Source organism: Nerophis lumbriciformis, linkage group LG29, assembly GCF_033978685.3.
Source record: "Nerophis lumbriciformis linkage group LG29, RoL_Nlum_v2.1, whole genome shotgun sequence".
Classification (NCBI taxonomy): Eukaryota; Metazoa; Chordata; class Actinopteri; order Syngnathiformes; family Syngnathidae; genus Nerophis; species Nerophis lumbriciformis.
The window spans coordinates 24090001-24107511 of NC_084576.2; the positions used below are offsets into that span (position 1 = coordinate 24090001).

At 38.0% G+C, this 17511-nt stretch overlaps 1 protein-coding gene across 6 annotated transcripts in view; it reads right to left on the reverse strand.

Moving 5' to 3' along the window:
* The window catches only part of cadps2 (Ca++-dependent secretion activator 2), a 278914-nt gene that overhangs the window by 161706 nt on the left and 99697 nt on the right, over positions 1 to 17511 (reverse strand). For all 6 annotated transcript variants that reach the window (XM_061924693.1, XM_061924692.1, XM_061924689.1 and 3 more), the window contains exons 7-11: positions 12146 to 12257; positions 11932 to 12071; positions 6206 to 6272; positions 3944 to 4052; positions 3673 to 3873 (exon numbers count right to left, since the gene is read on the reverse strand). In XM_061924693.1, the coding sequence (XP_061780677.1) occupies positions 3673 to 3873; positions 3944 to 4052; positions 6206 to 6272; positions 11932 to 12071; positions 12146 to 12257 (629 nt within the window). The remainder of the gene's footprint in view (positions 1 to 3672; positions 3874 to 3943; positions 4053 to 6205; positions 6273 to 11931; positions 12072 to 12145; positions 12258 to 17511) is intronic.

Genomic DNA, 17511 nt, shown 5'->3' on the forward strand with positions numbered 1-17511 from the left:
CCTTTACCTCACATACAATTGCAGATCCTAACGGCAGGTCAAAGAGCGACCAAAGTAGCCGAGATAGCGTCTAATGATGTTGTTTACCAAATATAAACGATGCCGGTGTGCGTGCTTTTATTCCGACGCCAGCTCGCGTGACCCTCAGCCGCCGCGCGGCGTGTCAGCGGGGAAAACAGCTTCATTATACGCCGGCGGAGACACACAAAGGAGACGTGTTGTCTTTTGTCTCACCTGCTCGCCCGCCTCATTAGCCTTCCAGCGGCGCCGCCATTTTCACACAGTTGACTTTTATTGTGGCGAGTTAGACTTTGTGTGTTTGCGCCACAAACGCTCATTAGTGGAACTTCACCCGCGTGAGTTAGGTAGTGTTGGAACACACACACACAAAGCACTTAGGAGCAGTTTCATGGACACTTTGTATTTCCTGTGTGAAAGTGTAGCCATTAGCGTTTCAATCGTTCACATTAGACGCTAACAAGCGGCAGCGAGAGCGCGTCCTCGCGGAGCCAAGCGACACAAGCGGCGGCGTGATCGTCTCTCGGCGTGAGGCTCTTCATCTCACAATGCAGTGGCAGGAAAGTGAGGAGGAGGAGGAGGGGGGATAGAGAAAACTATTTCCTGTCCTTCCGCAACTTCTATATCAGGGATGTCCAAACTTTCTCCACCAAGGGCCACATACTGAAAAGTCTAAATATAAGGGGGGCATTTTGATATTAAAAATAAATATATGCTAAAAACTAGGAGTGTAACGGTACGTGTATTTGTATTGAACCGTATCGGTACGGGGCAGTGTTTCCCACAGGACAGGCATCTATTTGTGGTGGTGTGGTCGGAGGGCGGGGGGTGGCGGCGGCGCCGATGACCAAGAAGAACGCGGAGTTGGAATATAATTACAACATTTTATGTACATATTTATATACAGATTTGAACAATTAGTGATTCACTGAAATATATTTATTAATTGTGGTTCTTACAAAAAATATATCTTATAAAATATAAAAGCTAAAATGTCTCTTAAAGCTCTGCCCCTTTAATTAGTGAATAGTAAAAATAATTTAACTTTAGCCTACTACTAAAACCATATTATTTACCAGCAACATGAAGTGAAACAGAGGCAGAGGTGTCCTGCCACAGTCAGTCAACCGCCTCCTCCTCCTCCTCCTGCTGCTGAACAGGTCGCACCTGTGGTCCGGACTGTAGGCCTACCTCCTCTCCAAGTCGAGCCCTTTTTGGCCGTTGAAAATATTTTTCTATACTCATCTGTGTGAAGGAGTGAACATCCAACATTAGAATTTATTACTAACGAGCAGAGGCGCTCTATGTACAGTGCCGTCTAACCTTAAGCGGCAGCAGCTCAACACATGCAGGGTTCAACGTTAAGGTTTTTTTCTACTTGTCCGACTTCTCAAATCTACTTGCCCCAATATTTTTACTTGTCCTGCCTAGGTTTCTTTCTGGCTGTGTAGTGCTCATGGCTTATATCTTACTAAAATTCTTCCCATTGACTATTTACAACACTACACAGTAATTATTATTATTATTATTATTATCTATAATTACATTTAAATGGCATTGCATACATGTAAAATTAAATGCTATTTCACATTATTTGACCAGTAGCAGTTACACCCATATGAACAGGTCAGCCACCTGTTTAAAGCCCGATCACAGTTGAAATCTTGAAATGAAGGGCCTTTAATGGCCAAAACATTAACCTGGACAACATTTTAACAGCTGGTTGGCTCAGATTTTATTCTTTTCATTGCATTCACATGCTGCAGTGGACAGTGGACAATTTAGCTTCAGTCCACGTGTGTTTATTGACAACAGGGTTATAACCTGGACACGTTAGCTCGTCGGTGAAACGCTCGGTGAAATCGCGGATTAACGTTAAATATATGACGAGCCGCGAGCGATGCAGCTATAACCTATCTACCTATAACACCTGTAAAAATGAAGCAATGCTACCACGCTAGCAAGCGTTAGCTAGCCGGCTATGAGCCACCAAGCTGCTAACTATCGCCAAAAGGCACCATTTAAGTTTTTTTCCCCATGGCATCCTGGATCAAGGCTTTCAGCAGCTTTTGGACGTTTGAGGTAGAAACGTAGGAAGCGCCATCATTATGAAAAGTAGCCGGCGAGTATTTTGATCCCGTCCGTCCATCCGTCCCTCTTCTTCTTCTTCTTCTTCTTCTTTATATACGGTATGTTGACAATCAGCACCTCCAAGTCCGAGTCCATGGTTCTCGCCCGGAAAAGGGTGGAGTGCCATCTCCGGGTTGGGGAGGAGATCTTGCCCCAAGTGGAGGAGTTCAAGTACCTCGGAGTCTTGTTCACGAGTGAGGGAAGAGTGGATCGTGAGATCGACAGGCGGATCGGTGCGGCGTCTTCAGTAATGCGGACGCTGTATCGATCCCTTGTGGTGAAGAAGGAGCTGAGCCGGAAGGCAAAGCTCTCAATTTACCGGTCGATCTACGTTCCCATCCTCACCTATGGTCATGAGCTTTGGGTCATGACCGAAAGGACAAGATCACGGGTACAAGCGGCTGAAATGAGTTTCCTCCGCCGGGTGGCGGAGCTCTCCCTTAGAGATAGGGTGAGAAGCTCTGCCATCCGAGGGGAGCTCAAAGTAAAGCCGCTGCTCCTCCAAATCGAGAGGAGCCAGATGAGGTGGTTCGGGCATCTGGTCAGGATGCCACCCGAACGCCTCCCTAGGGAGGTGTTTAGGGCACGTCTGACCGGTAGGAGGCCGCGGGGAAGACCCAGGACACGTTGGGAAGACTATGTCTCCCGGCTGGCCTGGGAACGCCTCGGGGTCCCACAGGAAGAGCTGGACGAAGTGGCTGGGGAGAGGGAAGTCTGGGCTTCCCTGCTTAGGCTGCTGCCCCCGCGACCCGACCTCGGATAAGCGGAAGAAGATGGATGGATGGATGGATGGATGTTGACCACATTAACCCCGGCAATGGACCCTGTGTGTATATGTATGTTATGCCATTGTTTACAAATTTGGTAAATAAATAACCACAAAATGTATATTTTGTTGTTTTCTTACTGTACCGAAAATGAACCAGAACCGTGACCTCTAAACCGAGGTACGTACCGAACCGAAATTTTTGTGTACCGTTACACCCCTACCCTAAAAACACTTGTCAAAAGTGGTAAAGGAATGGCTAAATCAGGCTATAATTAAGGTTTTAGAATGGCCTTCCCAAAGTCCTGACTTAAACATGTGGACAATGCTGAAGAAACAAGTCCACGTCAGAAAACCAACAAATTTAGCTGAACTGCACCAATTTTGTCAAGAGGAGTGGTCAAAAATTCAAGCAGAAGCTTGTGGATGGCTACCAAAAGTGCCTTATTGCAGTGAAACTTGCCAAGGGACATGTAAGCAAATATTAACATTGCTGTATGTATACTTTTGACCCAGCACATTTGCTCACATTTTCAGTAGATCCATAATAAATTCATAAAAGAACCAAACTTCATGAATGTTTTTTTGTGACCAACAAGTATGTGCTCCAATCACTCCATCACAAAAAAAATAAGAGTTGTAGAAATGATTGGAAACTCAAGACAGCCATGACATTATGTAAACTTTTGACCATGACTGTGTATATATATACATACATAGAGAGAGAGAGAGAGGAATCATTTGAAAATATGACTTACTAATCGGCGACGCTGCTTTCTTGCTTCCTGCTCGACCCTTGGCGGTCTTGCTGAGGGGAGGGGGCGTGGGCTTGTGGGACTGTCCCGTGGCGCGGTACAAGGCCTGGACCCACAGCAGTCGGTCCTGCTCGTCGTCGCAGGCGTACACCACCGATTCGCCCTCTCTGACGGCGTTGAAGAAGACGTGCCCCCCCTGCAGGCCTGCGCGACAAGAGCGAGAACTTGTGCCATTCGCAGTGACGGTTTTCTGCCAGTAGGGGGCGTCACTTACTCGGCTGGGGGTCGCAGTAGTCCACCGTGTAGCCCTCCAGCTGCATCAGCTCCTGAGGCTCCGCCTTCTTCTCTCTGTAGCTGCACATGGCGAAGGTGTACTGGCTCACCTGCGGATCAAAACCAACAAGAAAGCTTGTGTTATGTTTTACCGTTTTAGCCACAGCACTCAATCAGTCAGTAAATAACGCATATAAAACCTTAAAGACAGTTTTGTAGTATTAGTACAACACAGGTGGACACCATTACAAAATTGTGGTAGAATTTTATGAACATCTTTATTCTAAATCTTTATTCTAAGAACAATAATAAATTGGATTTATATAGCACTTTTTGTAGAGACTCAAAGGGGGTGACACTGAGAAGCCATCATTCATTCACTCCACATACATACATATAAATTATAAACATTAGATGGTGGTAAGCCACATTTATGCTAATACTAATGATAATAATAATAATAATAATAATAATAAATAAACATGATGGTGGTAAGCTACATTTATACTAATACTAATACTAATGATAATAATAATAATAATAAATAAACATGATGGTGGTAAGTTAACTTTAATACTAATATTAATATTAATAATTATAATAATGATAATAATTACCATGATGGTGATAAGGTACATGTAATGCTAATATTAATAATAAACATAATAATAATAATCACGGTGTAAACTACATTTATACTACTACTACTACTACTACTAATATTAATAATAATAATAAACACGATAGTGATAAGCTACATTTAATACACATAATAATAATAATGATAAACATGATGGTGGTAAGCTACATTTATGCTAATACTAATTATAATAATAATAATAAAACATGATGGTGGTAAGCTACATTTAATACAAATAATAATAATAATGATAAACATGATGGTCGTAAGCTACATTTATGCTAATACTAATGATAATTATAATAATAATAAATGAACATGATGGTGGTAAGCTACATTTATACTAATACTAATGATAATGATAATAATAATAATAATAATAATAAATAAACATGATGGTGGTAAGCTAACTTTAATACTAATATTAATATTAATAATTATAATAATGATAATAATTACCATGATGGTGATAAGCTACATGTAATGCTAATATTAATAATAAACATAATAATAATCACGGTGTAAACTACATTTATACTACTACTACTACTACTAATATTAATAATAATAATAAACACGATGGTGATAAGCTACAATTAATAGAAATAATAATAATAATGATAAACATGATGGTGGTAAGCTACATTTATGCTAATACTAATTATAATAATAATAATAAACAAATATGATGGTGGTAAGCTACATTTAATACAAATAATAATAATAATGATAAACATGATGGTGGTAAGCTACATTTATGCTAATACTAATGATAATTATAATAATAATAAATAAACATGAGGGTGGTAAGCTACATTTATACTAATACTAATGATAATGATAATGATAATAAATAAACATGATGGTGGTAAGCCAAATTTAATACTAATATTAATATTAATTATTATAAAAATAATTACCATGATGGTGATAAGCTACATGTAATGCTAATATTAATAATAAACATAATAATAATAATAATAATCACGGTGTAAACCACATTTATACTACTACTACTAATATTAATAATAATAACAAACACGATGGTGATAAGCTACATTTAATACAAATAATAATAATAATGATAAACATGATGGTGGTAAGCTACATTTATGCTAATACTAATGATAATGATAAAAAAACATGATGGTGGTAAGCTACATTTATACTAATACTAATAATGATAATAATAATAATAATAATAATAATAATAATAAATAAACATGATGGTGGTAAGCTAAATTGAATGCTAATATTAATATTAATTATTATAATAATAATTACCATGATGGTGATAAGCTACATGTAATGCTAATATTAATAACAAAAAATCACGGTGTAAACCACATTTATACTACTACTACTACTATTAATAATAATAATAAACACGATGGTGAAAAGCTACATTTAATACAAATAATAATACTGATAAACATGATAGTGGTAAGCTACATTTATTGCTAATGATAATAATAATAATAATAATAATTATAATAATAATAATAAACCAGATGGTGGTAAGCTACAATTAATACTAATAATATTAATAATAAAAAATAATAAACACAATGGTGTTAAGCTACTATGATGCAGTACTATTAGCAGGTGTACAGTTGTCGTTACCTGAACCAAAACAAAGTATCTTCTCTTCCAGCGCTTCCACACGCGATGTCCAAGTGCATACAAATACCTGCAACACAAAGAGCAACAAGATATCATTGGACATGCATAAAGTACATGAATGTACACAAGAGGTGAAAAAGGAGCAACAGGAAGTGTCCATCATTTACTTCCTGTCTTGTCATCTTGCAAGAGACATGTACAAATAATGACAGAACAGTCCTATCATCATGGATATGATTAGATTTTGTTTGCACGTCTTCCCATAATTTTACTGCACCTATTTGACATGCTGAAGAGTGTTCGCATTGTTTGGAAACAAAGTGACAAAATATGAAGCTTAAGTGTATTGATTACAGAAACTCTTCTACAGTATACACATTCATGTTTCCTATCATAAATTGTTGCGCTTTCAATATTTTTAGGATACAATTTATTTTAATTAATTTTTTAAATATTTTTAAAAATAATTTGAAATATATATATTTAATTTGTTGTAACAGCAGATTATTTGTTAAGACTTTAGTGTGGAAGAAGACGTGTAAAAAATGTATACAAAATAAAAAAATTAAAAAAACATGTATGCTATAAAAAATGATCAAAAATAAAAAATACAAGACGTGTACACTAAACAAAACATTTTTATAAAAAAGAATACAACAAGACGTGTATGCAATAAAAATGAAACATTTTAAATAAAAACACTATAAAACAAATTTTAAAAAATGCAATCAAAATGAAATATAATAGAACAAGACGTGTACACTGTAAAAAATGAATTACAAAAATAATTAAAATGAAATAAAATAAAACAATACGTGTACACTACAAATAATGAATAAAAGAAATACAATTAAAATGAAATAAAATAGAACAAGATGTGTACATTGTTAAAAAATAGAAATAAAGTACAAGTAAAATAATACAACAAGATGTTAATAATATAAAACAAAATAAAATAAAATACAATAAGGTGTACATTGTATAAAAATATTTAAAAATTAAAGAACAAGATGTGTACACTAGAAAAAAATAAAATAAAATAAAACAAGACGTGTACACTCACTCTAAAAAAAGAAGAAAAAAATAGAACAAGATGTGTACACAACAAAAAATGAATATAAAAAATAATAAATTAAAATTAAATAAAATAGAACAAGATGTGTTCACTGTAAAAAATAAAATAAAATAATATAGATAAAGACATGTACACTATAAAACAAACGTTTTGAAAAATAAATTAAAATGAAATATAATAGAACAGGATGTGTACATTGTATAAAACATGTTTAAAAAATTTTAAAGAACAAGACGTGTACGCAATAAAAAATAAATAAAATCAAAATGAAATAAAATAGAACAGCACCAGTACACACACACACACAAAAAAAATCTGTACACTTTATGGTAAAATAAACAAAAAAAAACCTGGCAGGTCAATGGCAATAATTTCACTGTAATTTAAAAAGGGTAACACTGTTATTTTCACAGTACCACTGTTAAATACTTTTTCCCAGCAAACACGGAGAGTGCAAAGTGAGACATGAGTGAAAAAGGACATTGAAGCTTCTTTGTGTTCAAGGTCGACACAACGTCAACATGTGGAAGCTCTTCAACTACTTGAATCAATCATTTGGCCTCACAACAAGCAATCAGTTGAACAGTCGTCTTTTACTGCGGTTTCATTAAAACCAAACATTTAGTGCCAGTAACTTTGCCTCTTGTATAATCCTTGATGATAAATTATATCATTATCATTATATGACGTATTTATGAACTGTGACCTACATTTTAGTCCAATGAATAATTATTATTTGACAGAATCAGGGAATAATTTTTATACTATCAATCAAATGTATTCCTTAATTTCAAGTGTCTCAAAGGAAGTCCCCAAATCCAAAACCACACTGGGACAAAGAAAAACTGAAAAAGCCTCTGAAGGGGATCAAGAAGGAAACATTGAGAAGAGATCACACATGTATGGAATTATTAATTTCAAATATCAAGCTAGGTTGTATTATCATAAAAAAAGTATTATTGTTTTTTTATTATATATTTTAGTATTTAGATTGTTCTTATTGATATATTTATTCATATGTTAATGGTATTATTGTTACTATAATCATTATCTATTATATATTTTAGTATTTATATTGTTCTTATTAATATATTTATTCATATGTTCATGGTATTATTGCTACTATAATCGTTATATATTTTAGTATTTATATTGTTCCTATTAATATATTTATATATTATAGTATTAATATATATTAATAGTATTACTGTTATTGTAATCATTATATTTTGTTAGTATTCATATTATTAGCAGTATCATTGTTTATTATATAATATCATTATTGTAACTATAATCGTTATTTTAATATATTTTAGTATTTATATTATTAGGATAATTATTTATTATATATTAATGGTATGTTTGGTATTATAATCGTTATAATAATATGAAATACTAAGTATAAGCATTATATAATTATTATATAATATAGTATCATATTTTAGTATTTATAGTATTATGAATATACTTATTATATTATGATTAATATACTTATTTATTATGTATTAATTAGATGTTAATAGTGTTTATTATAAATGAATTGTGATTATAATCATATTAATATTTTACTATTCATATTACTAGTATAATTATTATTATATTCTATATAATTATTTTTATTGATATTAATTTGTAATGAAATGATGCGCATTTAAATCATTTACTCAAATAACCTAGTCATTCAATTCCTGCTGTAAGAAAATATAACACATAACATGTTTTGTTGCTGCCAAACATTTACAAATAAGTCAAATGAAGAATGAAAGTGAAAGGTGTTTCTCCTGAAAGCGACAAGAGGACACTCAGCAGGTGAACACTTGACAGGTGAAGTAGATGTGCGGCAGCCAACAGACTCACACTGCCCCCTGGTGGACACCTGATGCACAGCAACACCACTTGGTGACAAAGTGCTGCTTTGTGACCGTAGAAATGCTTTTTAAATGTCAACACAAAGTTTGAAGGCCAGGAATGAAGGATGACGTCATCATAAGTGGTTGACATAGACGCCATAAAACAAACAATAAACATAATAGCCAGTGACAGAACACTTTTTTTTTTTATAAACATCTTGCTGCCATCTTCTGGCAGACCACGGGAACTACATGTGATTAAACTCAAATGTACATGTTTGTTATAAATACAGGCTTGCAAAACAAAACAAAAATGTTGGCTTTGATTGGCTTTCATTTTGTGCGCCTTGTACCAACAGGAGACCATTACAAAACAGATGCTTGAGGGTTCTTTTCAAAAAGTCAAATACAAACCCCAAAACCAGTGAAGTTGACAGGTCGTGTAAATGGTAAAAAAAAAACAGAATACAATGATTTGCAAATCCTTTTCAACTTATATTCAATTGAATAGACTGCAAAGACAAGATATTTAACCTTCGAACTGGAAAACGTTATTATTTTTTGCAAATATTAGCTCATTTAGACTTTGATGCCTGCAACATGTTTGCCAAAAAGCTGGCACAAGTGGCAAAAAAGACTGAGAAAGTTGAGGAAGGCTCAGCAAACACTTATTTGGAACATCCCACAGGTGAACAGGCTAAATGGAGGAAGTGTTAGGAAGGATAGTGTTGTTGTTGAAAAAATAATAATGTGTGTTGTTATGAATCATTGACATATTAAAGGCTGTAATGATCTCATCCACTTTGCAACCCATTTTTATATAATTAATAATAAATGAAAATGGTGTTGTTTTTATACAAAGGGCATAAAACATAAAAAAAACATTACAAATATATAAAAACTTAAGGACCAAGGATAGGTCGGAAGCCGTTGAAAAATGTAAAGCGTTAATAAAATAAATATTTTTATATGACTTAACGCTTTTTTGAGCGCGTCTGTCGCTTACTACCCTTAACTTAGTTTTAAATTAAGTATACTCAAGAGTTTTTCACAGAGATGTCCGATAATGGCTTTTTTGCCGATATTCCGATATTGTCCGACTCTTAATTACCGATTCCGATATCAACCGATACCGATATATACGGTCGTGGAATGAACACATTATTATGCCTAATTTTGTTGTGATGCCCCGCTGGATGCATTAAACAATGTAACAAAGGTTTTCCAAAATAAATCAACTCAAGTTATGGAAAAAAAATGCCAACATGGCACTGCTATATTTATTATTGAAGTCACAAAGTGCATTTTTTTTTTTTTAACATGCCTCAAAACAGCAGCTTGGAATTTGGGACATGCTCTCCCTGAGTGCTGCAAGGGGTTCTGGGTATTTGTTCTGTTGTGTTTATGTTGTGTTACGGTGCGGATGTTCTCCCGAAATGTGTTTTTTCATTCTTGTTTGGTGTGGGTTCACAGTGTGGCGCATATTTGTAACAGTGTTAATGTTGTTTATACGGCCACCCTCAGTTTGCACTGCAAAAAGTCAGTGTTCAAAAACAAGAAAAAAAAATACAAAAATGAGGGGTATTTTACTTGAACTAAGCAAAATTATCTGCCAATAGAACAAGAAAATTTGGCTTGACAAGACTTTCCAAAACAAGTAAAATTAGCTAACCTCAATGAACTCAAAAATACCTTAAAATAAGTATATTCTCACTAATAACAAGTGCACTTTTCTTGATAGAAAAAGAAATGAGACCTTTTTTGTCAATATGTTGAAAAATATTCAACCTTGAGACCTCCGTATTCAGGAGATTGGGGGGGGGGGGTTGAGGTGTGGGGGGGCGGGGTTGAGGTGGACGGGTTTTGGTGGTAGCGGGGGTGTATATTGTAGCCCGGAAGAGTTAGGGCTACAAGGGATTCTGGGTATTTGTTCTGTTGTGTTTATGTTGTGTTACGGTGGGGATCCATCCATCCATCCATTTTCTACCGCTTATTCCCTTCGGGGTCGTGGGGGGCGCTGGAGCCTATCTCAGCTACAATCGGGCGGAAGGCGGGGTACACCCTGGATAAGTCGCCACCTCATCGCAGGGCCAACACAGATAGTCAGACAACATTCACACTCACATTCACACACTAGGGCCAATTTAGTGTTGCCAATCAACCTATCCCCAGGTGCATGTTTTTGGAGGTGGGAGGAAGCCGGAGTACCCGGAGGGAACCCATGCAGTCACGGGGAGAACATGCAAACTCCACACAGAAAGATCCCGAGCCTGGGATTGAACCCCAGACTACTCAGCACCTTCGTATTGTGAGGCAGACGCACTAACCCCTCTTCCACCGTGCTGCCCTACAGTGGGGATCTTCTCCCGAAATGTGTTTGTCATTCTTGTTTGGTGTGGGTTCACAGTGTGGCGCATATTTGTAACAGTGTTAAAGTTGTTTATACGGCCACCCTCAGTGTGACCTGTATGGCTGTTGACCAAGTATGCTTGTATTCACTTATGTGTGTGTGAAAAGCCTTAGATATTATGTGACTGGGCCGGCACGCAAAGGCAGTGCCTTTAAGGTTTATTGGCGCTCTGTACTAAAAAGTCACAAATTTTACTTTTTGAAACCGATACGGATCATTTTGAAATTGATACCGATAATTTCCGATATTACATTTTAAAGCATTTATCGGCATCCCTAGTTTTTCACTTCGTCAAACTAGAAAAAAAGAGACAGGAAGCAGGGGAACAATGAAGAAAAGGTGGATGTACTTGCTTCCTTCAGCCAGTAGGGGGAGACTTCCAAACACTCACCCGCTGTGCTTCATGTTGGGGGGTTTGTCCATGCGCACGGCCAGCTTGATCTTCAGCTCCGTGTCCTGGCTGTTCTTGGGGACCACCATGCGGTGGAACTCGGCCTGCTTGGGGCCGTTGGTGGTCGGGGTCAGGACCACCTTGGACCGAAGCAAAAGGAGCGTTAGGACATCACGCCGCTTCACCGTGGCTGCCGTGCCCCCGGGGGACTCACTCGGCCCAGCTCCTTGTCCTCCAGAGCCAGGACCCCCGTGCTCTCCATGAAGAGCTTGACTTTGACCGAGGGCAGAGGATGAGTCGTGCAGAAGTCGCCCTGAGTCGCCCACCTGAGACACACGAGCAACGTCAGCCAGTAACCATACAGCAAAAAGTCAGTGTTCAAAAACAAGAAAAAATAAAAATACAAAAATGAGGGGTATTTTATTTGAACTAAGCAAAATTATCTGCCAATAGAACAAGAACATTTGGCTTGTCAAACAATTAGCTAACTTCAATGAACCCCAAAATACCTTAAAGGGGAACATTAGCACCAGACCTATGTAAGCGTCAATATATACCTTGATGTTGCAGAAAAAAGACCATATATTTTTTTGACCGATTTCCGAACTCTAAATGGGTGAATTTTGGCGAATTAAACGCCTTTCTATTATTCGCTCTCGGAGCGACGTCACATCGGGAAGCAATCCGCCATTTTCTCAAACACCGAGTCAAATCAGCTCTGTTATTTTCCGTTTTTTTCGACTGTTTTCCGTACCTTGGAGACATCATGCCTCGTCGGTGTGTTGTCGGAGGGTGTAACAACACGAACAGGGACGGATTCAAGTTGCACCAGTGGCCCAAAGATGCCGCAGTGGCAAGAAATTGGACGTTTGTTCCGCACACTTTACCGACGAAAGCTATGCTACGACGGAGATGGCAAGAATGTGTGGATATCCTGCGACACTCAAAGCAGATGCATTTCCAACGATAAAGTCAAAGAAATCTGCCGCCAGACCCACATTGAATCTGCCGGAGTGTGTGAGCAATTCAGGGACAAAGGACCTCGGTAGCACGGCAAGCAATGGCGGCAGATTGTTCCCGCAGACGAGCGAGCTAAACCCCCTGGATGTCTTGGCTCACATCGTCCCTTATGCCACCGAAGATGATCAAGAGAAGAATATCGACACTAGCTTCCCTGGCCTGCTGACATCAACTCCAAAACTGGACAGATCAGCTTTCAGGAAAAGAGAGCGGATGAGGGTATGTCTACAGAATATATTAATTGATGAAAATTGGGCTGTCTGCACTCTCAAAGTGCATGTAGTTGCCAAATGTATTTCATATGCTGTAAACCTAGTTCATAGTTGTTAGTTTCCTTTAATGCCAAACAAACACATACCAATCGTTGGTTAGAAGGCGATTGCCGAATTCGTCCTCGCTTTCTCCCGTCTCGCTGGCTGTCGTGTCGTTTTCGTTTGCATACGGTTCAAACCGATATGGCTCAATAGCTTCAGTTTCTTCTTCAATTTCGTTTTCGCTACCTGCCTCCACACTACAACCATCCATCCATCCATTTTCTACCGCTTATTCCCTTTTGGGGTCGCGGGGGGCGCTGGAGCCTATCTCAGCTACAATCGGGCGGAAGGCGGGGTACACCCTGGACAAGTCGCCACCTCATCTCAGGGCCAACACAGATAGACAGACAACATTCACACTCACATTCACACACTAGGGCCAATTTTAGTGTTGCCAATCAACCTATCCCCAGGTGCATGTCTTTGGAGGTGGGAGGAAGCCGGAGTACCCGGAGGGAACCCACGCAGTCACGGGGAGAACATGCAAACTCCACACAGAAAGATCCCGAGCCCGGTCTTGAACCCAAGACTACTCAGGACCTTCGTATTGTGAGGCAGATGCACTAACCCCTCTTCCACCGTGACGCCCACACTACAACCATCCCTTTCAATACATTCGTAATCTGTTGAATCGTTAAGCCGCTGAAATCCGAGTCTGAATCCGAGCTAATGTCGCTATACCTTGCTGTTCTATGCGCCATGTTTGTTTGTATTGGCTTCACTATGTGACGTCACAGAAAAATGGACGGGTGTTTATAACGATGGTTAAAATCAGGCACTTTGAAGCCTTTTTTTAGGGATATTGCGTGATGGGTAAAATTTTGAAAAAAACTTCGAAAAATAAAATAAGCCACTGGGAACTGATTTTTAATGGTTTTAACCCTTCTGAAATTGTGATAATGTTCCCCTTTAAAATAAGTATATTCTCACTAATAACAAGTGCACTTTTCTTGGTAGAAAAAAAAAGAGACCTTTTTTCTCAATATGTTGAAAAATATTCTTAAATGAAGTAAATGCTAGTGCCATTATGTTGACATAATGATATGCGCTCGGCATTACATTTCTTAAAACCAGCAAACTTATATTAAAAACTAATTTATTGTCCTTAATGGAAAGGCAACAAGGCAACTGATTGTTACTCTCGGGGTCTCCTAGCCGCTCAGGCAAATCATATTGTCTAAAAATGCATTTTTCCATCGATAACATGACATCATAGCGCCAAGTGCGTGCTCTTTCAGTCAATTAGTAAAAAAAAAAAGTAGACCGTTTTATGTCTTCCACAGCTCCTTTACCACATGGGGTCCCCCAGGGCTCAATCCTTGCCCCAATCTTATTTGCGCTTTACCTTCTCCCCCTTGGTTCTATTTTTAGGAAGTACAGTATTGCATTTCATTTTTATGCCGATGATTGCTAGATTTATTTTCCCAAGGCACAAAATAACACTTATTGACTGCCTGCACGACATCAAAGTCTGGCTTTCAGCTAACTTCCTGAGCCTAAATGAAGACAAAACAGAAGTTATGTTGTTCGGTCCAAGTCGCTCTCCCTCCCCCAATGTTGACCTCGGCACTCTGACCCCGTATCTCAGCGACTGTGTCACAAACCTGGGGGTGAAGTTCGACTCAGATTTTAAATTCGAAAAACAAATCAGCAACGTCGTTCAAAAAAGCTTTTATCAATTACGCCAAATAGCGAAAGTGAAACCGCTTCTATCAGGACATGATCTCGAGAAATTAATCCACGCCTTTATCTCGACTCGTCTTGACTACTGCAATGCCCTGTATGTAGGCATTAGCCAGGCCTCCCTCGCCCGCCTGCAGCTCGTGCAGAACTCTGCTGCTCGTCTGCTAACACAGACCCGCAGACGTGAGCACATCACCCCTATATTAGCGTCCCTTCACTGGCTCCCTGTGCGTTATCGAATCAATTTTAAACTCCTTTTATTTGTTTTTAAATGTCTAAACAACCTCGCGCCAACCTATCTCTCCGACCTCCTTCAGCCTTACTGCCCCACCCGATCCCTAACATCAGCCGATCAGCTGCTACTGACGGTCCCTGACACAAGGCTGAAGCTTAGAGGTGACAGAGCTTTCGCCGTTGCTGCTCCCAAGCTCTGGAACGACCTAGCTCTGAGTGCTAGACAAGCCTCCTCTCTTCCTGTTTTTAAATCTCTCTTAAAAACATACTTTTATTCCATGGCTTTTAACACTGAGTGATATCCATCCTGCAATGGTGCCCCATAATACACCTGCTGTGAACCTGTTTTTATGTTTTTATTTATTCTATTTTATTTATTTATTTTTTATCGTGTTCTGTTTGTGTTGTGTTGTGTTTGCTCGGTACTCGTATTATCTTTTAACCTGCCCATTGTACAGCACTTTGGCTACCCCTGTCGTAAATTTTAAATGTGCTTTATAAATAAAGTTGATTTGATTTGATTTGATTTGAATTAGTGCACATATATACAGCCCGGCCCCCGGCCAAAAATGTTTTAATTGTAATTTTGAAGAATTTATCTGAATGTGTTCAAAATTGTTAGAAATGTCACATGTTAAATGTTTAAATATTAACTGTCAGTTTACTCTACTGTGCCAACTGTAGTACTACCGTATTTTTCGGACTATAAGTCGCTCCGGAGTACAAGTCGCAAAGGCCGAAAATGCATAATAAAGAAGAAGAAAAAACATAAGTCGCACTGGAGTATAAGTCGCATTTTTTGGGGAAATGTATTTGATAAAACCAAGAATAGACATTTGAAAGGCAATTTAAAATAAATAAAGAATAGTGAACAACAGGCTGAATAAGTGTACGTTATATGAGGCATAAATAACCAACTGAGAACGTGCCTGGTATGTTAACGTAACATATTATGGTAAGAGTCATTCAAATAACTATAACATATAGAACATGCTATACGTTTACCAAACAATCTGTCACTCCTAATCGCTAAATCCCATGAAATCTTATACGTCTAGTCCAGGGGTCGGCAACCCAAAATGTTGAAAGAGCCATATTGGACCAAAAATACAAAAACAAATCTGTCTGGAGCCTCAAAAAATTAAAAGCCATATTACATATAGATAGTGTGTCATGAGATATACATTGAATTAAGAGGACTTAAAGGAAACTAAATTAGCTCAAATATAGCTACAAATGAGGCATAATGATGCAATATGTACATATAGCTAGCCTAAATAGCATGTTAGCATCGATTAGCTTGCAGTCATGCAGTGACCAAATATGTCTGATTAGCACTCCACACAAGTCAATAACATCAACAAAACTCACCTTTCATGCACAACGTTAAAAGTTTGGTGGACAAAATGAGACAGAAAAAGAAAGTGGCATAAAACACGTCCTAGAAAGTCGGAGAAAGTTATACCTGTAAACAAACTAAGGTGAGTTCAAGGACCGCCAAAATTAGTAGGACAAAACGGCGCTCGCCAAATACTCGAATCAGTGAAGCATGTTTAATATAAACAGTGTACTTTATAACTATTAGGGAGGTTTGTGTCATGTTTTTCCTTCTACAGAAACCATATTAACACAAAAAATATAATTTTTTTCCCCCTCATCTGTTTCCATTTTTCATACATTTTTGAATAAGCTCCAGAGAGCCACTAGGGCGGCGCTAAAGAGCCGCATGCGGCTCTCGAGCCACGGGTTGCCGACCCCCGGTCTAGTCTCTTACATGAATGAGCTAAATAATATTATTTGATATTTTACCCTAACGTGTTAATAATTTCACACATAAGTGTGTTAAAATAATTGCCCAGACCTGCTCTAGAGGGTGACTTTTCAAATGATGCTACATTAGCAGTGCTGCTACTTTTTGCCGCATAATTGTTCGACATATTCCCGCTTGAAGCCAAACCACCGCCAGACGATGGACCCCCTGCTGTTTTTCTTGGGAATTAATTCTTCCTTTATTTGTTACCAGATCCGCACCTTCTCTCTCTCGTATTACCACCTGCATCGCACCGTTAGCATCACAGCTAATGTTACCACGTCGCTACCTGTCTGCTCCGCGGGAGCGCGTGACGTTGCACAAGTGACGTGTGTAAGAAGGTGCGCTTGTTTTAAGTCTCTGTGAGAAGGAGAGACAAGAAAGACTGGGAAACGCATGTAGTTTAATGCCCACAGCTAAAAGCAACTGCCTGAGAACGTATACCGTATTTTTCGGAGTATAAGTCGCACCGGAGTATAAGTCGCACCTGCCGAAAATGCATAATAAAGAAGGAAAAAA